The sequence below is a fragment of the Salvelinus fontinalis genome, chromosome 16, assembly GCF_029448725.1.
Source record: "Salvelinus fontinalis isolate EN_2023a chromosome 16, ASM2944872v1, whole genome shotgun sequence".
NCBI classification, from domain to species: Eukaryota; Metazoa; Chordata; class Actinopteri; order Salmoniformes; family Salmonidae; genus Salvelinus; species Salvelinus fontinalis.
In genome coordinates, this window is record NC_074680.1 from 5,213,613 (window position 1) to 5,240,894 (window position 27,282).

The 27,282-nt window shown below is 42.8% G+C and overlaps 2 protein-coding genes across 9 annotated transcripts; both read left to right on the forward strand.

Annotated features, from left to right (window-relative positions):
• Nucleotides 1-812: 812 nt before the first annotated feature.
• Nucleotides 813-18,454, forward strand: LOC129812552 (microtubule-actin cross-linking factor 1, isoforms 6/7-like). Of its 8 annotated transcripts, none has more exons than XR_008753020.1 (9): nt 813-2,022; nt 2,776-2,990; nt 3,595-3,651; nt 3,754-3,850; nt 3,951-4,124; nt 6,230-6,367; nt 8,871-9,012; nt 9,274-9,412; nt 16,970-18,454. XR_008753020.1 is itself a non-coding variant. In XM_055864205.1 (6 exons), exons 1-5 carry the CDS (start codon nt 813-815, stop codon nt 4,121-4,123), a joined length of 1,752 nt encoding a protein of 583 aa, XP_055720180.1. In that variant the 3' UTR covers nt 4,124; nt 4,245-4,993. The 8 variants fall into 8 exon arrangements, 1 of the variants encoding a protein (XP_055720180.1); XR_008753019.1 differs by lacking the exon at nt 16,970-18,454 and adding an exon at nt 10,760-11,630; XR_008753021.1 differs by lacking the exon at nt 16,970-18,454 and adding an exon at nt 10,760-11,630 and having other exon boundaries at nt 9,335-9,412.
• A 2,348-nt stretch (nt 18,455-20,802) lies between these two features.
• Nucleotides 20,803-25,429, forward strand: LOC129813452 (microtubule-actin cross-linking factor 1, isoforms 6/7-like). Its single transcript, XM_055865781.1, has 3 exons — nt 20,803-23,788; nt 24,542-24,756; nt 25,361-25,429. Exons 1-3 carry the CDS (start codon nt 22,459-22,461, stop codon nt 25,427-25,429), a joined length of 1,614 nt encoding a protein of 537 aa, XP_055721756.1. The 5' UTR covers nt 20,803-22,458.
• The last annotated feature ends 1,853 nt before the right edge of the window (nt 25,430-27,282 follow it).

Sequence of the window (27,282 nt, forward strand, 5' to 3'; positions counted from 1 at the left end):
ATGTGAAAATTAACAAAGATACAAAATATTGCTAAAGTGAAGAAAATCAACTCAAAATTGTAGGAGGAAATGCCCCTGCAGCAGGGAGGCTTACGGTATTATAATATATTGTAGATAACATGAATATAATTTGTGTATTTACAGTATCAGCACACATACAAATGAAAGTATATGCTATGGATTGATCTACACTGAGTGAACAAAACATTAAGAACACCTTCCTATTGAGTTGTCACCCCTTGGTGGTGGACCATTCTTGATACTCAGGGAAAACTGTTGATCGTGAAAAACACAACAGCATTGCAGTTCTTGACACAAACCGGTGCACCAGGCACCTACTACCATACTCTGTTAAAAGGGACTTAAATCTTTTGTCTTGCTTATTCACCCTCTGAATGACACTCATACACAATTCATGTCTCAATTGTCTAAAAAGCATTATGTAACCTGTCTCCTCACATTCATCTACACTGAGAAGAAGATTTAACAATTGATATCAATAAGGGATTATAGCTTTCACCTGATTAGTCCATGTCACAGAAAGAGAAGGTGTTCTTAATGTTTAACACACTCAGTGTATGTGTAATTATTTTTTACCTTTATTTACTTAGGCAAGTCAATTAAGAACAAATATTTTTGTTCAATGAAGGTCTAGGAACTGCCTTGTTAAGGGGCAGAACGAAAGATTTGTATCTTGTCAGCTCAGTGATTTGATTTTGCAACCTTTCGGTTATTAGTCCAACACTCTAACCACTAGGCTACGCTGCCGACCCAATGACGTTATAGATTCCAAGTGGTTGATTTTTTAGGGAATGACTATATGCTCTATATTATACCTGCAGATCATCACAGCAGCCGAAGTTGCTGTGCAGAGGGAGGAGATCGTCCGAGCATCAGGCCTCATCCCGTCACATAGGGAGGGTATCCTCCAAACAGCCAGTGTCCCTGCACAGAGGGAGGGGATTCTCTCAGCAGCCAGCATCAATGCACAGAGGGAGGAGATCCTCATTTCGTCAGGCCTCATCACTGCACAGAGGGAGGGGATCCTCCAAACAGCCAGTGTCCCTGCACAGAGTGAGGGGGTCCTCCAAACAGCCAGTGTCCCTGCACAGACTGAGGGGATCCTCCAAACAGCCAGTGTCCCTGCACAGAGTGAGGAGATCCTCCAAACAGCCAGTGTCCCTGCACAGAGTGAGGAGATCCTCCAAACAGCCAGTGTCCCTGCACAGAGGGAGGGGATTCTCTCAGCCGCCAGCATCAATGCACAGAGGGAGGAGATACTCCGATCATCAGGCCTCATCCCTGCACGGAGGGAAGGGATCCTCCAAACAGCCAGTGTCACTGCGCAGAGGGAGGGAATCGTCCCAATGGCCAGCGTCCCTGCGCACAGGGAGGGGATTGTACCAAAGGCTAGTGTTCCTACTGAGAGGGAGGAGATCCTCCAAACAGCCAGTGTCCCTGCACAGAGGGAGGGGATTCTCCAAACATCAAGTGTCCCTGCACCAAGGGAGGAGATTCACCAGTCAGCCATTGTCCCTGCACAGAGGGAGGGGGTTCTCCGAGCAGCTAGCATCACTGCGCAGAGGGAGGAGATCTTCAGAGCATCAGGCCTCATCCCTGCACATAGGAAGGGGCTCCTCCGAGCATCAGGCCTCATCCCTGCACAGAGGGAGGGGATTCTTCCAGCAGCTTCTTCCATCAGCTACTATCAGAAGAATAAGCTCCTCAGAGCATCACAATTCACCCCTGCACAAAGGAAGTTGAGATTCCTGATAGCCAGTGTCACTGCGCAGAGGAAGGGAATCTTCCCAAAGGCCAGCGTCCCTGCGCACAGGGAGTGGATTGTCCCAAAGGCTAGTGTCCCTGCAGAGAGGGAGGAGATCCTCCTCACAGCCAGTGTCCCTGTGATGAATGAAAACAATCATCCACAACCACCTCCCATCATCCCCATGGTGGCACCACTGTGGAAAATGATTGGTGGAGCGTGTCCTCCACCTGTGGATTTCTATTCCAAGAGAAGAGGTCACTTAACCTTACCTAATTAGTAAAGAAATGACCATAGTGATAGCTTGATAATAAGTTGTGATAGGTTAAATGTATGGCTCATGTGACTGTATATCTGTAATACTTTCATACATTTTCTACATAACACAGGTTTAGCTACATTTTACTTTTACATTTTAGTCATTTAGCAGACGCTCTTATCCAGAGCTACTTACAGCAGTGAGTGTATACATTTTCATACTTCCTTGAATCTCTCCAGGATTTCGCATGAATTTTTTAAATATTAAATATGCTAGATTTTGCAGCGACAATTATGACATTTTGCATAGCAATATGCAATTGTTTTGTCCAATTTGTTGCAAAAATGCGCTGACAAGGGACAAAACTGTGTTGACGTGTGGCTTGATTGAACCATATTATGCAGTAAATGTGCGGTGATTGGTTGAAATTGCGAGCCCTCTTTTTGTACTGTGGTAATGGGTCAGTTCTATGTGATAATATTGTGATGATGTGACTATTTTATGCAGAAATAGTTTGGTGATTGGTCAAATTTGTAAGCCCTCACATAATATGCAGGGAATTGTTGATTTTGCAACCAAAACAATGCGATTGCAGAGTCCTGGAGTAACCTCCCAGTAATCCCTGTGACTGCGTGTAGGTTAAGATTGGGTTGTAACAGAGTATCAGAGCGAGACGTTCCTACCTGTCAGCCAGTAATTGTTCTGTATGGTGACATGAGCAGAGTGGCCTGACTTCTCCCACTTATTACAGATGTCCGACTTAGATATGTTGAGCATCCTGCTATGATGTCCATCACCAAGCCGGAACACTCTGATGCCAACCCTCAGTTCCAGACTGGCAGCCGGCCGGTGGCCGAGCCCGAGACCCCTGCTGTTCACAATAACAGTGGAGGCTGGCTCAGCTGGGTCTTTGGGAGTGGAAGAGCTAAGAAGGAGGTTCATCTACCTGAGGACAAAGACAGATCTGTAAGGAACTGTTTTTTATTTATTTATTTATTTTTTTTAATTTAATTTTTTTATCCCATTTTCTCCCCAATTTTCGTGGTATCCAATCGCTAGTAATTACTACCTTGTCTCATCGCTACAACTCCCGTACGGGCTCGGGAGAGACGAAGGTCGAAAGCCATGCGTCCTCCGAAGCACAACCCAACCAGCCGTACTGCTTCTTAACCCGAAAGCCAGCCGCACCAATGTGTCGGAGGAAACACCGTGTACCTGGCCCCCTTGGCTGGCGCGCACTGCGCCCGGCCCGCCACAGGAGTCGCTGGAGCGCGATGAGACAAGGATATCCCTACCGGCCAAACCCTCCCTACCCCGGAAGACGCTATGCCAATTGTGCGTCGCCCCACGGACCTCCCGGTCGCGGCCGGCTGCGACAGAGCCTGGGCGCGAACCCAGAGGCTCTGGTGGCGCAGTTAGCACTGCGATGCAGTGCCCTAGACCACTGCGCCACCCGGGAGGCCCAGGAACTGGTTCTTAACACTATATTCTATGTAGAGACAATGGAGTGGATTTAAAAAAAAAAAAAATGTTGTGGCTTGCTTCACATTGCTAATATCTTCTTCGTCAGATTGTCTGGGATCCAACTCTGCACAGATGGGTTAACAGAACTGAGCCCAAGGTTGAGGTACATACTTAAATTCAATTAAATTAAAAATAGTGAACAACCATTGTATTTCAACTGATAATATTACTAACAATTTGGAAAATGTGTTGATGTGTTTTACAGAACAAGTGTGTACCACCTCCACCGATGGGGACATATGGATATCAGGGGAACACTGGCAGTGTCCCCAAAGGAGTAAATCCTTACTCTATGAAAGCAGGTGAATATTGCTTTAGAATACATGTGGTTTAACCAAGACTGTGTCAGCCAATCATAGATGTCCCTGGTGATCTCCTGCTAACACCTTCCAAAACTACCAGCAGGTCTATGGGGCAGCAGATACCCTACAATGAATTACAATGATAGGACCAACTCAAAGCCTCCAAGCCATGGGCCTGGACTGCTTACTAGACAGCTCTCTGGCTTGCTCCCTCCTTCACACTTTGACCTCATGGCACCAATGGTTGTGCCACCTGACACTCTACCCTACTGAGGTATGACTCTGAAAAATCCTTCCAAATTTTATTCATTCATCATTAACTGAGATTTTATTTTAACATAGCAAATGGCTGAAGTAGCAAGAATGTTAACTATTTTTTATTTTTGACCAACAGGCCATTTGCCCAGAGTGGATTTGCCATACATAGATTTTTTCAGCATTAAAAAACTTCAGCATTAAAAATCTATTAAAAGAAGATCTTTTAATTAAATCTCTCCTTTGTGTCCTCATGTTCACATTAATTTGATGTGTTCTATCATCGTTTACAATGCTTATTGCTTCTGCATTGTTTTACTTACTGACAAGTATATATTATACACATATATTTTATTTTAGACATTACAAAAACATATTTTTGTGCATTTGGATTTCCTGCATTTACTTACTGTACAGACAAGTATATTTTATACACATATAAAAAAAATGTCCAGGTTTTTTTAATGTATTCCATAGACAGAACAAAATATATTTAGATGCATTTTGAATTCCTAAATGTCAATATTTTTATTTTCTATGTCATGTGTTTATTCCCATGTATGTACATCCTGTTTACACCTCACACACATGGTCAGTGGCTTAAATAAGAAGACAACAGTAACATGTCAGATATAGTTTAAATGTATTCATTGTTGAGTTTGCACCCCAATATGACACTTTAAATATTTCACAGAGGACTGAAATGTAACAAAACACCTATTGTGTTTATTGAGATGTACACTGAGATGCTCAGTTGGTCAATATTCCCCTCCAGTGATTCCCCAACATCTTGTCAACATGGGCCTCAATGATCTTAAATATATTGTCCATGTAAAAAACATGTCTGATTATAATTAATAATGTCCGACAATACCTTTTAATTCTATGCGCTATACATCTTGCTAGCATTTTTTCATCACAACACTGAAGTGTAAGGGGCCTCCAATTTGTTTATGGACTGGATCTTTATATTTACCACTTTGAATCCTGTTTCAGTAATAATGAAGGAGTGGTTAAAACATGCTAATAACGGTCCTCTGAGTATATCAAAAAAAGGTTTATCAGAGTTATTGACCTCACAAGAAGTCAGATTCGAGTAACTTACATTGTGGTGCTGAAACTTGAAGCAGCAGCCACGGCACAATCAATCGGAAATGGACAGCTCATGGTGCTGAAAGTATGCAAATTTGAGTAGACAATATTCATTTTAAACGTCTTCATTTTAATTAGGGATATGTGTTGCAGCCTATTTCTTCCTATTTAAGAAATAAGAGGTAGGTCTATCTGTTTGACAGATGAAAAGAAACTATAGGCTGCTATATCCATAGATATGTTAGTCAATTCCTCCACCCGCCATGCACTCTTTAAATAGCCCACCTCTTTATCTGTTAAGACTTACAGCTATTATGTATGAGAGGGTAGGCCATAGGCCTACCTTTTCTTAAAGAAAAGGGCAAAAAGTACACTGTTAGTTTAAGATTTTGAAGAAAATTAAACGGATGTGATTATATACAGTTATCTATAACAGCGCTTTGGTCCGCGATACTTAATGCTAGAAACAAGCTGTAAAATAGGACTACCCGGGAAAGACGTGACTCTGATGCATATTGGGATTGTTGTTTAATTTGGAAATAATCTAATTCTGTCACTATCAATTGATTAAGCTATTCACGTTCTGAACAATAAAATAAATTTAACCCTAGACAGCTTTTTGTAAAACACTTTTGACCTCTCGTTGGGTTAAGCCATGGAAGAAGATGAGCCAGCAGTTGAAGCTTACATTTTTCTGCGTCAGTAGGCCTACTCGGTCTGGGGGGGAAAGGTAGGCCTAACTTGAAAGTACCATGCTCAGATCCCTATTGACGTCTCAGAGTTAATTATTTGCAAACGGGTTCAGTTTCGTTGCAAATAATACACACTTTTGACATTGTAGAAATATAATAATATGAGGACTATCTGTCTATACTGTAATTTCAGTCATTTGTGATTTATTAAAAAAGTTTCTACTAATACTGTATGGTAACTCTATTGAAGTCCACTCTTGTACAGCACACTAAAGGTGAATCTCTTTCTCTACAATTTAGGAGATTTTAAGATATTTTGTTGTTTGTGATGGTACTCTAGGTGCGAGGGCCATCCTGTGCCACCAGTCAATTGATGGTGGATGACCTTCTGACCCCGTGCTCGCCAGGTGACCCGGCTGCCATAGAATTGACCTGGATGGATGTGCCTAGCGACAAGCTGCTGTAGCCCATCTGCATGGTGAGAAACACACATTCACAGCACAGACATACTCACATTCACTGTTCACAAACATACTGGAACATGCTGTTTCAACATACACATCCAGGCATTGCAAACTGACTCTCACATTTGTGTAATTGCTGAACCATGTTCATGATTTTGTTTCTCTTCTGTGTGTGTCCCTCTGCCCTCCAGTCCGACATGCTGCCCTCACTATATACCACGCAACCCACAGTCAACATGGAGGTCTTGTTCAAGGTCAGGAAGTTCACAGAGGACTTAGAACAGGAGGGTTGAGAGCTCCTGGGTGGCAGGGGCTTTACTACTTCTTACTCAGTCTCTCCTATCAAGACCCAACTCCAGTCAAAGAGTAGCTACAGTATTACAGCAGTATTACAACACTACGAACCTGCATTGGCAAGAATGATGGAGCATTTTAATTTACACACAATTGTGCAATGGAAATGTTTTATTTTTGCATATCCCAACACCCCCTGAGACACCCACAAGTGCCTTGCTCAAGGGCACAGCGACATTATTATTTATTTTCCCACTTTGTCGGCTACGGAATTTGAGCCAGCAACCTTTCGGTAACTGGCCCAATGATCTAACCTTGAGGCTACGTGCCGCCCTTTAGAATGTAGGGTGACTCCCCTAGTGGGTCCTGAACCCAGATCAGCAGCACTACATTGCTGTGTGTCTGTATAGTTGAGGGTATATTGGTTTAGTAATACTCATTCCAGTTCTGGTCCCAGAGGGGATCTCAATACTGTTACACGTAGCTATGATCACCAAGCTACCCTTACTTAATAAAACCTGAATTCAAAAAGAACAAGATGTGCTTGTCATTATTTTATTTTAACTTGTATTATAGTATACAAACATTTCTGTCCACAACTTTTGAATCAGGTACCATTTAAATGTAAGGTGCTTAATACAGTTCCAGCCACTAGGGGGTACTCTGGTGAAGCCCATGGGAAATAAAATAAATATAGTCTAAGTGAATTGGGAAGAGTAAGAATGAAAACTAAAGAAAGACTGTCAACGGTTGTTACCTGTGCTGACATGATAAAAAGTGGAGTACACAGTACTTTTCGCGTTGTAGTTTATATGATAAGCTCATTGGAAGGGTAACACATTTGGAGGCACCGCTGAGATGTATTTTCATGTGAGCACCGGCCCATATTCCTGGAACGGACAACGAGTGAGAGACATTGGGAGAGTAGCTAGCTAGCTAACGTTAGCAGGCTAACCACCTAACGGAGTGTAGCTATCTTGCCATTGCCTGCATTGTCGTTGTTGCCACGTGAGTAGGACAATATGAGTCGAGAGAGGGAAATGTTGTTGGATGAAATCGAACAGAGTTTATGGACTTTAACTGAGGACAATTTACGGCACTTGTGTGTAGTTGTGGAATAGGAGGTGTAGATGACTGAAGTAAAAGGAAAGAGCCAAATTGAAGGAAGATTTAATGGAATCAGAGGATGAGGGAATGTCTTGTCTGCTTCAGCTGAAAGACGAAATCAAAGGAATATCGGACTCTGAGGATACTGTGAAAGTCTGCTTTACAAATCCCAGCCAGTCGGCGCCAACGAGGCAAGTGGACAGCAATGTGGAACGCCGTTTGGGTCTTTGCGTGTCAAAAAGATGCACGTCAAATAACACTATTTGACATGTCAAATAAGCTTCTTTAGTAATCAGGACCTGAATATGACTCCAGGTCACACAATAATTTAACACGTTCATTAATTTTGTACGTAGTTATTGCACATTGATTACACTCTCACTCGTATTTCATATGCCACAAAGATACGTTAAATCTGCCTGCAATTGATATTTAACTGTACTCAAGATAGATAGCTAAAGTTAATTGTTCATAATCTAACGTTAATTATGGAATCTATAAAACGTTAACTAATTACTGCTGCACAGTAACGTTAGCTAGCTAGCGATGTTGAATGAAGATAATTTTTTTGAGCTAGTTTGTAACTAAAGTACGTTAGTTAAAACGGCATCGCCTGTCAATGCACGGTTGTCTTCATAGGTCGGAGGCTCAGAGTTGGCACAGTTTAGACAAGAGAACACTTTAGGGGAACTACATGCAGATAAAATGTCACTGGACCCATCGGGTCTGCGGTCTATTTTTCAGGCTAGAGACCATGTGGCGGAGCCTTCGGTGGGCAAGTGGTCATTTGATTGATGAAGAGGTGGCCAGCAATCTAATTGCTGTTGCAGAGGAGTTCCTACAAGAGGCAAATGACATCCAACAACGGGAACCTTACGAAAATGCCAAGTTGTTATATTTATATCATTTTTTTTTGGTACGGCATGTGTGGCAAAGGCTGAGATTGTATCATTTTACTTGTCCTGTGTTAAGTCTCCTGTGTCAAGTCAATCAATGAAAAAACATTTGGTTGGACTATAATGTTGTTCCTATATTCTATATGGTGATCTTATAGTCTTTTAACCTAAAGTTTTTAGGAGTGTATTTTGTAATTATCTATTGTATTTTTTATTTCAGTGTCCTGTCAAGCGCCTTTGGAGGGGAGGCGGTATCACATCACCAAGGAGCAGCTTGAGTTCCTCATAGATTGTCATATGACCATCAGACAAATGGCAGATGTTCTCAATGTGTCGCACTCTGTGGTCAAGTTGCGCATGAGGTAAGTTACTGTAATCTAATAAAGCAATTGTAACACAAGAGGGAGATCTCTACATTCCCTCTAGATTTCATCACATTCCTGATTGATGTATCTTTTTGTGTTATTTTTGTATTTAGTCATTTTCAGCTTTTCAGGTCCTACTCACTGTTGTCAGATGCTCAGCTGGATGAGAGGATCAAAGAGCTGCTATCAATAAAAACAGAATGGCGTCACTATAAGAGAAAAAATGGTTTTGTAAAACAAATGCATGTTGTTTTTTAGGTGTAGGATTGTTATCCATGGTGCTGTGGAGGGTTACAGCAGACTTGTTGTGTTTCTGAAGGCCTCTGACAACAACAGGACCGCCACAGTCATGGAGTCATTCGAAGCAGCCATCACCAGCTACGGAACACCATCCCAGGTGAGATGTGACCGGGTGGTGAAAACAACCGCATCTGTGCCTTCATGGAGCAGTTCAGGGGTGGTGAGAGGGGAAGTGCCCTCAGAGGAAGGAGCACTCACAACCAGAGGATAGAGCGGCTGTGGGGAGACGTCTGAGTTGGAGTCTCCAACGTTTACCATGACCTATTCACCTTCTTGGAGACGGAGCAGATCATCGACATCAACAATGAGGTGCACCTGTGGGCACTGCACTTTGTGTTCCTGCCACGGGTGAACAGAGATCTTGCTGTGTTTGCCAGTCAGTGGAACCACCATGGGCTGAGGACTGTCTCGGGTTCCCTGGCAATGCAGAGTGCCAATCTGACAGCAGTAAGGGATTTGTTGGCCCCAAATTCAACCACCATCAGCTCTCAAGCCACCACCTCAGTTCCTCCAACCACCACCTCAGCTCCTCCAACCACCACCTCAGCTCCCCCAACCACTGGCGCCGCAGCTCTTTATTGGTCGTAATGGGTGATTGTACCACAAATCCAGTTCATCATCATCACACACAGATGGAACTGTTGCGGACAATAATTCCATTGGAAGGCCCCAGAGGCAGCCTGGGATTTGACAATCTACAGAGGGTTATGGCAGTTATATCTTAAGCGCCACTCGTTCCTACTTCAACCTGACTTACTACATACACCCCTGATACTCCCCTACTGGGATGAGGGATTGGACACTATATCTTCAGCGCCACTCGTTCCTACTTCAACCTGACTTACTACATACACCCCTGATACTCCCCTACTGGGATGAGGGATTGGACACTATATCTTCAGCGCCACTCGTTCCTACTTCAACCTGACTTACTACTTACACCCCTGATATTCCCCTACTGGGATGAGGGATTGGACACTATATCTTCAGCGCCACTCGTTCCTACTTCAACCTGACTTACTACATACACCCCTGATACTCCCCTATTGGGATGAGGGATTGGACACTATATCTTCAGCGCCACTCGTTCCTACTTCAACCTGACTTACTACTTACACCCCTGATACTCCCCTACTGGGATGAGGGACTGGACACTATATCTTCAGCGCCACTCGTTCCTACTTCAACCTGACTTACTACATACACCCCTGATACTCCCCTATTGGGATGAGGGATTGGACACTATATCTTCAGCGCCACTCGTTCCTACTTCAACCTGACTTACTACATACACCCCTGATACTCCCCTATTGGGATGAGGGATTGGACGCTATATCTTCAGCGCCACTCATTCCTTTTAATCAGTTCATTTTTATAATACTATTATACATTTTATAATACTAACATTCCCCCTCTTTCACACACTGTATGATTTGGTCTGTAGAAACGTACGATAGACATCTTCAACTCTAAACGGATGGGGACCAGAGTTTAGACACAGGTGGCCTTAACAAAAGTTAAGTACTTCCCCATTCCAGTACGATTCTGTTTGGTTATATTTGGAGAGAGTCAGATACTGTTAAGATATACGGCCGATGGTTATTGTATTTTGCTCTATTGCGCTTTAGCACAGCATTCCATCTGCTGACACATTATTTGTCTTCCACTCAGTACAACACGACCCAGGAGAAGCCTACTGCAAGCACTGGTTTGGAACCTTCAGAGCGTGCCTGCTGTGGGAGGACAACAGAACATTCCGAATGGACATTATTAAAACAGAACTTACATTTTTGTAATGCCCAATCGGGACTTTTATAAATTGTTAAAATAAATAATTGTGTGGAGAACGCCCTATAGTTAAAAAAATAAACTATGAAGATAGTGGTTTGAACTCGTTACATTTTATATAATTGTGATTAACAGCAACCTATTACAGTTAGTAACATAACATTGTGACAGCTCAAATGATGTGGTTGAAGATGGACTAGTGCAGGGCTCCTAACCTTGTTCCTGGAGAGCTACTGTCTTGTTGGTTCACTTTGACCCTAATCTAGTGCACCTGATTTGAATAATTACCTGCTTAATAAGTTAATGAGGTTCGTTAAAACTGAGGTTGGATTGAAAACCTACAGGAGGGTAGCTCTCCAGGAACAGGGTTGGAGAGCCTTGGACTAATGAATCTAGTTCTTAGATCAATGCATTTGAAATTCGATAAGTCACTACGAAGGTGCAGTTCCCAGAAGTGGAGATGTCACTTAATGCAGTGGATGGGAAGCCTTATTTCATGTAGTTCTAATTAAATGATAATGGTTGAACTTCATTTGTTCTTAATGTAGGACATCAAATGATCAGATTTGTATGAGTAGGCTGCAATATGGCAGCAGTACTTCAGTCAATATCAGTAAAGGATATTGGTTATTAGTGAAGTGTCAGTAAAGTGTTTCTAAAAGAATGAAACCTTAAAAACACCAAAACCAACAATATGGAGTGTATAATTTAATATTAATGATCATTAAGTGAACAATAACAGACAATATGGACTGTATAATGTAATGTTAATGACCAGCTCTGACACCAGATTGCATAGCGGAGAAGGTATGGTGGGATTCGAAATGGTCGGTAATCTGTTTGTTGACTTGGCTTTCGAAGACCTTAGAAAGGCAGGGTAGGATAGATATAGGGCTGTAGCAGTTTGGGTCAAGAGTGTCCCCTCCTTTGAAGAGGGGGATGACCGCAGCTGCTTTCCAATCTTTGGGAATCTCAGACAACACGAAAGAGAGGTTGAACAGGCTAGTAATAGGGGTGGCAACAATTTCAGCAGATCATTTTAGAAAGAAAGGGTCCAGATTATCTAGCCCGGCTGATTTGTAGGGGTCCAGATTTTGCAGCTCTTTCAGAACATCAGCTGACTGGATTTGGGAGAAGGTGAAATATGGAAGGCTTGGGCGAGTAGCTGTGGGGGGTGCAGTGCTGTTGACCGGGGTAGCCAGGTGGAAAGCATGGCCAGCCGTAGAAAAATGCTTATTGAAATTCTCAATTATAGTGGATTTATCGGTGGTGACAGTGTTTCCTATCTTCAGTGCAGTGGGCAGCTGGGAGGAGGTGTTCTTATTCAACATGGACTTTACAGTGTCCCAGAACTTTTTTGAGGTTGTGTTGCAGGAAGCACATTTCTGCTTGAAAAAGCTAGCCTTGGCTTTTCTAACTGCCTGTGTATATTGGTTTCTAGCTTCCCTGAAAAGTTGCAAATCACGGTGGCTGTTCGATGCTAATGCAGAACGCCATAGGATGTTTTTCTGTTGGTTAAGGGCAGTCAGGTCTGGAGAGAACCAAGGGCTCTATCTGTTCCTGGTTCTACATTTCTTGAATGGGGCATGCTTATTTAAGATGGTGAGGAAGGAATTAAAACAAATAAATAACCAGGCATCCTCTACTGACGGGATGAGATCAATATCCTTCCAGCATACCCCGGCCAGGTTGATTAGAAAGGCCTGCTCGCTGAAGTGTTTCAGGGAGCGTTTGACAGTGATGAGTGGAGGTCGTTTGAGCGCTGACCCATTACGGATGCAGGCAATGAGGCAGTGATCGCTGAGATCTTGGTTGAAAACAGCAGAGGTGTATTTAGAGGGCAAGTTGGTTAGGATGATATCTAGGAGTGTGCCCGTGTTTACGGCTTTGGGGTGGTACCTGGTAGGTTCATTGATAATTTGTGTGAGATTGAGGGCATCAAGCTTAGATTGTAGGATGGCCGGGGTATTAAGCATGTTCCAGTTTAGGTCGCCTAGCAGCACGAGCTCTGAAGATAGATGGGGGGCAATCAGTTCACATATGGTGTCCAGAGCACAGCTGGGGGCAGAGGGTCGTCTATAGCAGGCGGCAACGGTGAGAGACTTGTTTTTAGAGAGGTGGATTTTTAAAAGTAGAAGTTCAAATTGTTTGGGTACAGACCTGGATAGTAGGACAGAACTCTGCAGGCTGTATTTACAGTAGATTGCAACACCGCCCCCATTTGGCTGTTCTATCTTGTCTGAAAATGTTGTAGTTAGGGATGAAAATGTCAGAATTTTTGGTGGTCTTCCTAAGCCAGGATTCAGACACGGCTAGAACATCCGGGTTGGCAGAGTGTGCTAAAGCAGTGAATATAACGAACTTAGGGAGGAGGCTTCTAATGTTAACATGCATGAAACCAAGGCTATTACGGTTACAGAAGTCATCAAAATAGAGCGTCTGGGGAATAGGAGTGGAGCTAGGCACTGCAGGCCCTGGATTCACCTCTACATCACCAGAGGAACAGAGGAGGAATAGGATAAGGGTACGGCTAAAAGCTATGAGAATTGGTCGTCTAGAACGTCTGGAACAGAGTAAAAGGAGGTTTCTGGGGGCGATAAAATAGATTCAAGGTATAATGTAAAGACAAAGGTATGGTAGGATGTGAATACAGTGGAGGTAAACCTAGGTATTGAGTGATGATGAGAGAGATATTGTCTAGAAACATCATTGAAACCAGGTGATGTCATCGCATGTGTGGGTGGTGGAACTGAAAGGTTGGATAAGGTATAGTGAGCGGGGCTGGAGGCTCTACAGTGAAATAAGCCAATAAACACTAACTAGAACAGCAATGGACAAGGCATATTGACATTAAGGAGTGGCATGCTTAGTCGAGTGATCATAAGGGTCCAGTGAGTAGAGGTTGGTTGGGGTCACGGCGATTCAGACAGCTAGCCGGGCCATCGGTAGCAAGCTAGCATAGGATGGAGGTCTGTTTTTAGCCACCTCGTGCGTTTCCGTCGGTAGATTAGTGTGGTTCCGTGTGGTAGACGGGATCAATCCAATTGGCAAAATAGATATAGTTATAGTGACCCAAGAAAGATTGTCTGATAGACTTATTCAGATAGCAGCCGATAAGACAGCTAATGATTAGCGGGCCGCAGATGGGCGTTCAGGTAATGGAGGGGCCAGTTGGATAACTCCCTCGGGCAGATAACGTCGGTAGTCCAGTCATGAAGGCCTGGTGGGGCTCCGCATTGGCAGTAAAATGGGTCCGGATAGGGGATTGTAGCCCAGGAGTGGCTGATGGAACTCTTCAGCTGACTAGCTCCGGAATAATTGATGTTTGCTCCGGGATCGACGTAAGCCAATAGTCACACAGATAGCAGCTAGCTAGCAGCGAAATCCAGATGTAAATGTCCAGAGCTGAAATCTGGTGATATTGAAATCCGGGGATATGGAGAGAAAAATAGATCTGGTATGTTCTGGTCTGAGTCGCGTTGTACAAAACTGGTGATAGATTTTGCGAGCTAAAGGAATAGCTGATGACCACAAACCGTTAGCTTCTGGCTAGCTTCTATTGTGGATTTCAGATTTGAGGTAAATAATCCTTTTTTTTTTTTTTATTGGTGAGGCGGGTTGCAGGAGAGTGTTTTGAAGTTGAGTTTTTGGAAAAGAAAATATATAAAAGATATGCGGAGAAAGGTGTAAATATATATATATATACGGGACACAACAAGACAAGGACAAAGGACCTCTGACTGCAATGCCATCTTGGGACAAGATGTATACAGTAAAGATGCTTAGAAATGCACTTAAGCAAGGACGGGGAAAGGCAAAGACTCTACTCCATCTGCTTCAGCACTCAGAATACACGGAGGAATGCTTGCTTACAGCAGGCAGACGTGACGTTGTCATTCCAGGTGGACAAACAAAATGGATTCATCCCTGTATCCCAAGAGGGGCTCCCTTCAATGATGAAATGGTGTTATTTGAACCGGACGTGAGAGTGATCTGGGGCCTGGACCTACAAAGTCAGGTCGTGAAAACATCAAAACGGCCATCTCGAAAAGTTGACATTGCAGTAGTGAATACTACCAAACATGACATTACCTTACCAAGACAAACAGTGATAGGGACATTACAGAGATTAGTAGCGTGTCACCCGGTTCCTGTGCCCAGTGGAGAAAAGGTTACTGTAGCACAGGTTCAGGACAGATCCCCACCGGAGCCTGGCCCTGACAACGGTCAAATAGAGTGGTGGGACCCACCTGTAGAGGTTCAGCACTTGAGCCAAGAACAACAAGAATTAGTCAAACGGATGCTCAGAGAGAAATCAGCTGTTTTCGCAAAAGATGACATGGACATAGGGTGTATTGAAAATCTCAGAATGGAGATAACATTGACTGATAACATACCAGTGTCAAAGAGATACAACGGTGTGCAACGCCCCTTGTATGCTGAGGTGAAAAGACACCTTCAGGGGCTCCTGACCAAAACCGCACCCTGACTCAAGCAGAGAGAAACTATCACCTTCGCTCAGGGAAACTGGAATTCTTGGCCCTCAAATGGGCAGTGACTGAGCGGTTCCGAGATGACCTATTTTATGCTCCCTCTGTGACAGTGTACAGTGATAATAACCCCTTGACAGATGTACTAACTACAGCAAGACTGAATGCCACCGGTCATCGCTGGGTGGCAGAGCTGTCTGACTTTAATCTCACCCTGAAGTATCGTCCTGGAAAGGTAAACACTGACGCAGACTTTCTGTCACGCTCTCCTTTGCATGCTGAACATTACATGGAAGAATGCACAGAGAAACACTCACTTGAAATGGTAAAAGCAACACTCAATAATGTTCAGACACAACAGAATGACTGTGTAATGTGGATATCCACAGTCACACTAAGGCCATCAGTGCAAGATGAGCTGTCATGGTGGGGTGGAACAGTTCCAGACTGACTGTCTCCACACGATATCATGCAGGCTCAGTTAAAGGATGCGGCTGTATGGAGAATCTTGGAACTGAAAAGTCAAAGGACTAAGCCTAAACCAACAGAATGTCAACAAGACTCATACAAAGTCAAACAGTTACTGCAAAAGTGGAACAGGCTCCGTGTCTCACCAGATGGATTATTACAAAGGAAAACAGCAAAAAGGACAAGTTGTGGTACCAAATCAGTATAGAACACTGATTTTACAAGTACTTACACACTGAAATGGCCCATCTAGGAACAGAAAGAGTGTTGAACTTAGCACGAGAACGCTTTTATTGGCCGCGCATGCAACATGACATTGAACACTTTATCACCAAAGTGTGTAAGTGTATCAAACAAAAGAAACCCAGTGTAATAACTAGGGCCCCAATGCAACATGTACGAGCTACAGCTCCTTTCCAGATGATTTCAATTGACTATGTGCATTTGGAGAAAAGCAGAGGGGGCTACGAGTGCATTTGAGTTATTTTAGATAACTTTACAAAATGTGCACAAGCCTACCCCACCAGAAATAAGTCAGGGAAAACTGCAGCAAAAAAGCTTTTCGATTATTTTTTCCCAAAGTTTGGCTTTGTGTCAAAAATCCATCATGATCAGGGAAGAGAGTTTGAAAATCAGTTATTCAGAGCCTTGCAGAACTGTACGGGAACAGCCAATTCCAGAACCTCCCCATATCATCCACAGGGGAATCCGGTGGAGAGATTTAACCGTACACTGTTGTCAATGTTGCGCACACTAGATGAAGAGGAAAAAGGCCAACGGGGGATTATCTGAACAAGGTCATTCATGCATATAATTGTACCAGCAGTGATGCTACTGGGTTCTCACTGTATTTCCTGCTATTTGGAAGGGCTCCACTGCTACCTGTTGACCTTGTCTTTGAGTTACAGATAAAGGAACAGGAGAAATCATACCAGGATTATGCTAAGAAGTGGCAGCAACAGATGGCTGAAGGCTATGACATCGCCAGTAGAAACATGGAGAAATCAACAGCAAAGGGAAAAGCCTACTACGATCGGAAGAAAATTAGTTCGGTTCTGGTCTCGGGATCGTGAACTGGTGAGGAACATGTCAGAACGTAGGGGGCCGGGAAAGCTAAGATCACACTGGGAGGACCAAATACATGTGGTGGTAACCAGGAAAGGTGATGACAGCCCTGTCTATGAGGTCAAACCCGAGAGCGGTACAGGCAGGGCCCGGGTTCTGCACCGCAATATGCTCATGTCATGTAATTCCCTACCATTTGAGGAACCTATTGAAACTCCCAGTAGAGGTCTGTGGAGAAGGGATCCACCCCAACAAAATCAGCAAAATGGGGAGAGCGCTGAGTCTGAGATCTCAGATGAGGATTCTTATCCAGTATTCATCAATAGGCCACGTAGGGATAAAGAGAGCAGACAGAGTAGCACACAACTAGTATCAGATAATAGTGAGGAACGGGGTCAGACTGATACAAACTTCACTGTGAAGGAGTGCCAGCCAGTCCTCAGAGAGAGCCCGGAAGGACAGGGGTAAATATGGAAACAGCTGAGGGCTCAGAGACTCACTCATCTTATGATGAAGTGGACACTGATTCATTGGGGTCACCCATGATCTTTCCCCGCCGTTCAGCCCAGCAGAGGAGGCCCAGAGACATTCGAACCTATAACACTTTAGGGCTGCCAAGCTCTTATCAGGATACCAACTAGAGATGTTCTGATGTGTATATATTTTCTTGTTTACCTTTACTAATCACAGTGTGATAATATTTAGTGGGGGTTGCGTCTGCCCATAAATGCAGACTGGACATGTCTAGATAGTTATATGGCTGTTAGGCCAGTTTTTTCTGTTGTTCTCATGACCACTACTTACATCTTCTGTTTGTTTTGAGGCTGGTGAAATGTTTGGGACAACATTTCGTTTTTGCAGGGGGGTGTTGTAAGGGGTCTTAGTACAGTTGTATTCCAGCCACTAGGGGGTACTCTGGTGAAGCCCATGGGAAATAAAGAAATATAGTTTAAGTGAATTGGGAAAAGTAAGAATGAAAAACTGAAGAAAGTCTGTAGACGGCTGTTACCTGTGCTGACATGATTAAAAGTGAAGTGAACTGTACTTTTCGCGTTGTAGTTTATATGATAAGCTCATTGGAAGGGTAACATAAACAGATACATGTGCTGCCTTTCCAACTGATGTGAAGTTCCAACACAAATATTCACTTGAAAAAGCAATAGACTTTCACATTGTAGGCCTGTTGTATAAATAATGTAATCATAATATATGCCATTTAGCAGATGCTTTCATCCAAAGCGATTTACAGTCATTTGCACATACATTTTACGTATGGGTTGCCCCGGGAATCGAACCCACAACCCTGGTGGTGGGATCGGCATTCTCTACACAGGGTCATCATTTATAATGTAATATGTGTTCATAACATTGAATGACATTGATAATAAAAGTCTATAGCAGTGTAATAAGTGTTTATAACAATGTACAGCACATCTACCAACGCACCGATGCGTTTCAAGAGACTATTTTGTTTCAGAATCCTCAGACCCCTGACAGGGAGTAGCATAGGGGATAGTGCCATCTAGTGGAATGGAAATTAAACTATTATTCCAGATATTATTTAATAAAGAATATTGAAAACCTAAATTACTTTTCAGAGATCAGAGAAACGAAACAGAACGCATCTTGAAACAGGGAAATATACTACAATTTGTGATGTGTTCAAGTAAACGATGGACTTATAATTTGAAGCTTTTTGCTCGATTTGGAATGTCGCTGATTTCATGTAGCTCTCCTGCGCATCATTTACTAAACAAAATCCCGCAAACGTAAAAGCGCCAGAATGAAACATCGCGAGATTGTAACTATGTGTGAGAGTCAGAGATTTGAAAGCAGACGCTTTCATCCAAAACGATTTACACTAATGCGTACATACATTTTACGTATGGGCGGCCCAGGGAAATTAGACTTTTTCTAAAGTTTTTCGAAGGTATTTCTTTACCTCTTTCTTTGTAATACTGTATGTATTCAATCATTTCGAATTGATCTCTTCCCAATGGGCACATACATCAATTACATTTTTATTCCATGTTAGTTCAACGTAATTTCATCGAAATTATATGGAAAAAACATTGATGCAAAGTGGGTTTATTGTGTCACAGTGAATTTTATAATCTGCAGTCAATTTCATTATGTTTTCATGTGCCATGATTCTGACATTTGACATATGATCCTCATAGGATTAGGCTAAATAGTTTCAGTGGTGCAGTAAATGTAATCTCAATTCAATACGATGTGCATATACGGTACATATAGCCAATATAGCTATGAAACCCATGTTCAGAGACTGTAATCTGTGACTCAAGTGGCCGAATATGTTTGTGACGTTCCATGGAAACCATGGTATTGTTTAAAACTCGATTCTGATTGGCTTGCAGGTCATTCTACAGCGTAAATTATAAATGAAAACGTGCTTTTATTTCAGTGTTACAGATTCACAATACCGAGCGTGTCTCAAACCGTACCGCGCTTTTATCTGCCTAAAGGTATCTTCACCCACGACTGGATAGGCTTTTTAGATACGCTTGTCCAAGGTAAGGAAATGAGTCAAACTATAGCCTACTTTTACTCTTTTAGTTCCCGAACTCAAGTTACTCCAGTCAAGTGATTAATCGTAAAAGTTAGTTGTTTTGACTGAGCAGTCCAATGGCCAATGCTGTTTTTGGACTATGACACCCTCTGCTATATACTATGATGAGCCAATAACATGCATAGATTATACATTAGGCATTGCACAAATCAGGTCAGAATATAAAGTTGCTATTTCCGTCAACTCAAGTTACTCAAGTCAAGTTACTCAAGTCAAGTGATTCATCTTAAGAGTTAGTTGTTTTGACTGTCAAAACAAATAACTGATGGATTATTCCAAATTAAATTGGCAATTATGCATCACAAATTCACAATATTACTTGTATTTCAATTATTCATCCAGGCCCAAGACATATAGTCGCCTGAAAGCTGTGTAGCAATAATTCCAGCTCCTGATCCATAGGATGGTAATCACATACATGATTGGCTTAATCAAGAATCATGGATACCTTTCATGTGAGTACTCACACGCCACATTTTTTTTACATACCTCAGAAGGAAGATACCTCAATATCTGGAAGCACTGTCTCATGTACAATTGTTAAAGCTATCTCTGAAATGTCTAACAAAATGTTGACTTGATCGTTTCATCAAGACCTTCTCATCACAAGTTGGAACTAGTTGTCAACATTGGGACAGTGCCGTCCAAAATAACAGGGGCCAATATTTTGATGGAGGTAAGCACTACATTTCTGATGGGTTTAAAGACTGTATTACATTATCTACATTTGAGAAAGTAAACCCCAGCTGTTGTTATTCTTTTCACAGTGCCATGAATGTTATTTTCACAGTGCTCATTATGCCATGAACGTTACATTGCTCAATAACCATAGATATTTTTCCTCTAATTTGGCTCCCGTTCCTCCAACAGTGAGCAAGACCTGCCAGCAGAGCTCACTGGAGCAGGGAGACAACCCGTCATCCTTTAGGCGCCTGACAAAGTACACTTTTTTTCTTCTAAATAACACTATAGTAACATCATATGCACAAAGTTACATTCCTAATAAGATTGGTGTTAAGTGAGAAAGAATCCTAAAGATGGTCCAATGGGCATGGTCTGAAGCCTCTCGTCATCTCAGTATGTTGAACCACCTGATTTCTTGCAGGCTTGAGATTCAGATCCTGCTGAACGATGTTAAGCAGTCGATTAACCACATGCAGGGGACGCTGAACACCATGCAGGGGCAGTGTATTGAGTTGCAGACTGCCATATCTAAGGTAGTGTCAGATGAGTCTCAGATACAGAAGAATAGGTCTATGATGGTATGGTTATATGGATTGAGATGGTGATTATAATAATGATGACTAGCGGTACCCCACCCTATTGGCGGTAAATCATTGGATCTGATTAATTCAATTCAATGCAATTCAATCTTTGAGGACTGCAACCATAGAAATACAATTTCTTTACACTAATAATAAGCTATTGTCAACTTCCCGTCTATGGTTATCTTGCTCATTGCTCACTGTTACCCTATGTGTGCAACTATTATTGATTTATCACAGAAAAATAATTTGGTTGCAAATGTACCTAGTACCAGGTAAATAATTGTTAGGCTACTCATTTTGAATCCACCGGTGGCAACTTGCGTGACCATAAAAGTCTGTGTGCGACTGGGCACAGTTAAATAATTTGCTTACTGACCTGCCCTACATCATAGAAGGCCCTTCAAGTCGGAACTAGGAAATTCTGACATTTCTGACTCGTTATGGAATGATGATTTCAAGTTTCCCACTTGTGAAGTATCAGAATCAACCAGTAGGAAGATCTACGCTAATAACTTACATTCATTTAACTCTGAGGTTCCAAGTTTCCGATGGCATGTGATTGCCATGGTAATTTTGAATGTTCAGTCAGTGAGCATTATGGGTAATTATCCTACATACTTACATCAAATGCTGTAGTAACAGTGTCATTCCAAACACAATAAATGTGAAAATTAACAAAGATACAAAATATTGCTAAAGTGAAGAAAATCAAATCAAAATTGTAGGAGGAAATGCCCCTGCAGCAGGGAGGCTTACGGTATTATAATATATTGTAGATAACATTAATATAATTTGTGTATTTACAGTATCAGCACACATACAAATGAAAGTATATGCTATGGATTGATCTACACTGAGTGAACAAAACATTAAGAACACCTTCCTATTGAGTTGTCACCCCTTGGTGGTGGACCATTCTTGATACTCAGGGAAAACTGTTGATCGTGAAAAACACAACAGCATTGCAGTTCTTGACACAAACCGGTGCACCAGGCACCTACTACCATACTCTGTTAAAAGGGACTTAAATCTTTTGTCTTGCTTATTCACCCTCTGAATGACACTCATACACAATTCATGTCTCAATTGTCTAAAAAGCATTATGTAACCTGTCTCCTCACATTCATCTACACTGAGAAGAAGATTTAACAATTGATATCAATAAGGGATTATAGCTTTCACCTGATTAGTCCATGTCACAGAAAGAGAAGGTGTTCTTAATGTTTAACACACTCAGTGTATGTGTAATTATTTTTTACCTTTATTTACTTAGGCAAGTCAGTTAAGAACAAATATTTTTTTTCAATGAAGGTCTAGGAACTGCCTTGTTAAGGGGCAGAACGAAAGATTTGTATCTTGTCAGCTCAGTGATTTGATTTTGCAACCTTTCGGTTATTAGTCCAACACTCTAACCACTAGGCTACGCTGCCGACCCAATGACGTTATAGATTCCAAGTGGTTGATTTTTTAGGGAATGACTATATGCTCTATATTATACCTGCAGATCATCACAGCAGCCGAAGTTGCTGTGCAGAGGGAGGAGATCGTCCGAGCATCAGGCCTCATCCCGTCACATAGGGAGGGTATCCTCCAAACAGCCAGTGTCCCTGCACAGAGGGAGGGGATTCTCTCAGCAGCCAGCATCAATGCACAGAGGGAGGAGATCCTCATTTCGTCAGGCCTCATCACTGCACAGAGGGAGGGGATCCTCCAAACAGCCAGTGTCCCTGCACAGAGTGAGGGGGTCCTCCAAACAGCCAGTGTCCCTGCACAGAGTGAGGGGATCCTCCAAACAGCCAGTGTCCCTGCACAGAGTGAGGAGATCCTCCAAACAGCCAGTGTCCCTGCACAGAGTGAGGAGATCCTCCAAACAGCCAGTGTCCCTGCACAGAGGGAGGGGATTCTCTCATCCGCCAGCATCAATGCACAGAGGGAGGAGATCCTCATTTCGTCAGGCCTCATCACTGCACAGAGGGAGGGGATCCTCCAAACAGCCAGTGTCCCTGCACAGAGGGAGGGGATTCTCTCAGCCGCCAGCATCAATGCACAGAGGGAGGAGATACTCCGATCATCAGGCCTCATCCCTGCACGGAGGGAAGGGATCCTCCAAACAGCCAGTGTCACTGCGCAGAGGGAGGGAATCGTCCCAATGGCCAGCGTCCCTGCGCACAGGGAGGGGATTGTACCAAAGGCTAGTGTTCCTGCTGAGAGGGAGGAGATCCTCCAAACAGCCAGTGTCCCTGCACAGAGGGAGGGGATTCTCCAAACATCAAGTGTCCCTGCACCAAGGGAGGAGATTCACCAGTCAGCCATTGTCCCTGCACAGAGGGAGGGGGTTCTCCGAGCAGCTAGCATCACTGCGCAGAGGGAGGAGATCTTCAGAGCATCAGGCCTCATCCCTGCACATAGGAAGGGGCTCCTCCGAGCATCAGGCCTCATCCCTGCACAGAGGGAGGGGATTCTTCCAGCAGCTTCTTCCATCAGCTACTATCAGAAGAATAAGCTCCTCAGAGCATCACAACTCACCCCTGCACAAAGGAAGTTGAGATTCCTGATAGCCAGTGTCACTGCGCAGAGGAAGGGAATCTTCCCAAAGGCCAGCGTCCCTGCGCACAGGGAGTGGATTGTCCCAAAGGCTAGTGTCCCTGCAGAGAGGGAGGAGATCCTCCTCACAGCCAGTGCCCCTGTGATGAATGAAAACAATCCTCCACAACCACCTCCCATCATCCCCATGGTGGCACCACTGTGGAAAATGATTGGTGGAGCGTGTCCTCCACCTGTGGATTTCTATTCCAAGAGAAGAGGTCACTTAACCTTACCTAATTAGTAAAGAAATTACCATAGTGATAGCTTGATAATAAGTTGTGATAGGTTAAATGTATGGCTCATGTGACTGTATATCTGTAATACTTTCATACATTTTCTACATAACACAGGTTTAGCTACATTTTACTTTTACATTTTAGTCATTTAGCAGACGCTCTTATCCAGAGCTACTTACAGTAGTGAGTGTATACATTTTCATACTTCCTTGAATCTCTCCAGGATTTCGCATGAATTTTTTAAATATTAAATATGCTAGATTTTGCAGCGACAATTATGACATTTTGCATAGCAATATGCAATTGTTTTGTCCAATTTGTTGCAAAAATGCGCTGACAAGGGACAAAACTGTGTTGACGTGTGGCTTGATTGAACCATATTATGCAGTAAATGTGCGTTGATTGGTTGAAATTGCGAGCCCTCTTTTTGTACTGTGGTAATGGGTCAGTTCTATGCGATAATATTGTGATGATGTGACTATTTTATGCAGAAATAGTTTGGTGATTGGTCAAATTTGTAAGCCCTCACATAATATGCAGGGAATTGTTGATTTTGCAACCAAAACAATGCGATTGCAGAGTCCTGGAGTAACCTCCCAGTAATCCCTGTGACTGCGTGTAGGTTAAGATTGGGTTGTAACAGAGTATCAGAGCGAGACGTTCCTACCTGTCAGCCAGTAATTGTTCTGTATGGTGACATGAGCAGAGTGGCCTGACTTCTCCCACTTATTACAGATGTCCGACTTAGATATGTTGAGCATCCTGCTATGATGTCCATCACCAAGCCGGAACACTCTGATGCCAACCCTCAGTTCCAGACTGGCAGCCGGCCGGTGGCCGAGCCCGAGACCCCTGCTGTTCACAATAACAGTGGAGGCTGGCTCAGCTGGGTCTTTGGGAGTGGAAGAGCTAAGAAGGAGGTTCATCTACCTGAGGACAAAGACAGATCTGTAAGGAACTGTTTTTTATTTATTTATTTATTTTTTTAAATAGATTTTTTTTATCCCATTTTCTCCCCAATTTTCGTGGTATCCAATCGCTAGTAATTACTACGTTGTCTCATCGCTACAACTCCCGTACGGGCTCGGGAGAGACGAAGGTCGAAAGCCATGCGTCCTCCGAAGCACAACCCAACCAGCCGTACTGCTTCTTAACCCGGAAGCCAGCCGCACCAATGTGTCGGAGGAAACACCGTGTACCTGGCCCAATTGGCTGGCGCGCACTGCGCCCGGCCCGCCACAGGAGTCGCTGGAGCGCGATGAGACAAGGATATCCCTACCGGCCAAACCCTCCCTACCCCGGACGACGCTATGCCAATTGTGCGTCGCCCCACGGACCTCCCGGTCGCGGCCGGCTGCGACAGAGCCTGGGCGCGAACCCAGAGACTCTGGTGGCGCAGTTAGCACTGCGATGCAGTGCCCTAGACCACTGCGCCACCCGGGAGGCCCAGGAACTGGTTCTTAACACTATATTCTATGTAGAGACAATGGAGTGGATTTAAAAAAAAAAAAAATGTTGTGGCTTGCTTCACATTGCTAATATCTTCTTCCTCAGATTGTCTGGGATCCAACTCTGCACAGATGGGTTAACAGAACTGAGCCCAAGGTTGAGATACATACTTAAATTCAATTAAATTAAAAATAGTGAACAACCATTGTATTTCAACTGATAATATTACTAACAATTTGGAAAATGTGTTGATGTGTTTTACAGAACAAGTGTGTACCACCTCCACCGATGGGACATATGGATATCAGGGGAACACTGGCAGTGTCCCCAAAGGAGTGAATCCTTACTCTATGAAAGCAGGTGAATATTGCTTTAGAATACATGTGGTTTAACCAAGACTGTGTCAGCCAATCATAGATGTCCCTGGTGATCTCCTGCTAACACCTTCCAAAACTACCAGCAGGTCTATGGGGCAGCAGATACCCTACAAGGAATTACAATGATAGGACCAACTCAAAGCCTCCAAGCCATGGGCCTGGACTGCTTCCTAGACAGCTCTCTGGCTTGCTCCCTCCTTCCCACTTTGACCTCATGGCACCAATGGTTGTGCCACCTGACACTCTACCCTACTGAGGTATGACTCTGAAAAATCCATCCAAATTTTATTCATTCATCATTAACTGAGATTTTACTTTAACATAGCAAATGGCTGAAGTAGCAAGAATGTTAACTATTTTTTATTTTTGACCAACAGGCCATTTGCCCAGAGTGGATTTGCCATACATAGATTTTTTCAGCATTAAAAAACTTCAGCATTAAAAATCTATTAAAAGAAGATCTTTTAATTAAATCTCTCCTTTGTGTCCTCATGTTCACATTAATTTGATGTGTTCTATCATCGTTTACAATGCTTATTGCTTCTGCATTGTTTTACTTACTGACAAGTATATATTATACACATATATTTTATTTTAGACATTACAAAAACATATTTTTGTGCATTTGGATTTCCTGCATTTACTTACTGTACAGACAAGTATATTTTATACACATATAAAAAAAATGTCCAGGTTTTTTTAATGTATTCCATAGACAGAACAAAATATATTTAGATGCATTTTGAATTCCTAAATGTCAATATTTTTATTTTCTATGTCATGTGTTTATTCCCATGTATGTACATCCTGTTTACACCTCACACACATGGTCAGTGGCTTAAATAAGAAGACAACAGTAACATGTCAGATATAGTTTAAATGTATTCATTGTTGAGTTTGCACCCCAATATGACACTTTAAATATTTCACAGAGGACTGAAATGTAACAAAACACCTATTGTGTTTATTGAGATGTACACTGAGATGCTCAGTTGGTCAATATTCCCCTCCAGTGATTCCCCAACATCTTGTCAACATGGGCCTCAATGATCTTAAATATATTGTCCATGTAAAAAACATGTCTGATTATAATTAATAATGTCCGACAATACCTTTTAATTCTATGCGCTATACATTTTGCTAGCATTTTTTCATCACAACACTGAAGTGTAAGGGGCCTCCAATTTGTTTATGGACTGGATCTTTATATTTACCACTTTGAATCCTGTTTCAGTAATAATGAAGGAGTGGTTAAAACATGCTAATAACGGTCCTCTGAGTATATCAAAAAAAGGTTTATCAGAGTTATTGACCTCACAAGAAGTCAGATTCGAGTAACTTACATTGTGGTGCTGAAACTTGAAGCAGCAGCCACGGCACAATCAATCGGAAATGGACAGCTCATGGTGCTGAAAGTATGCACATTTGAGTAAACATTCATTTTAAACGTCTTCATTTTAATTAGGGATATGTGTTGCAGCCTATTTCTTCCTATTTAAGAAATAAGAGGTAGGTCTACCTGTTTGACAGATGAAAAGAGGCTATAGGCTGCTATATCCATAGATATGTTAGTCAATTCCTCCACCCGCCATGCACTCTTTAAATAGCCCACCTCTTTATCTGTTAAGACTTACAGCTGTTATGTATGAG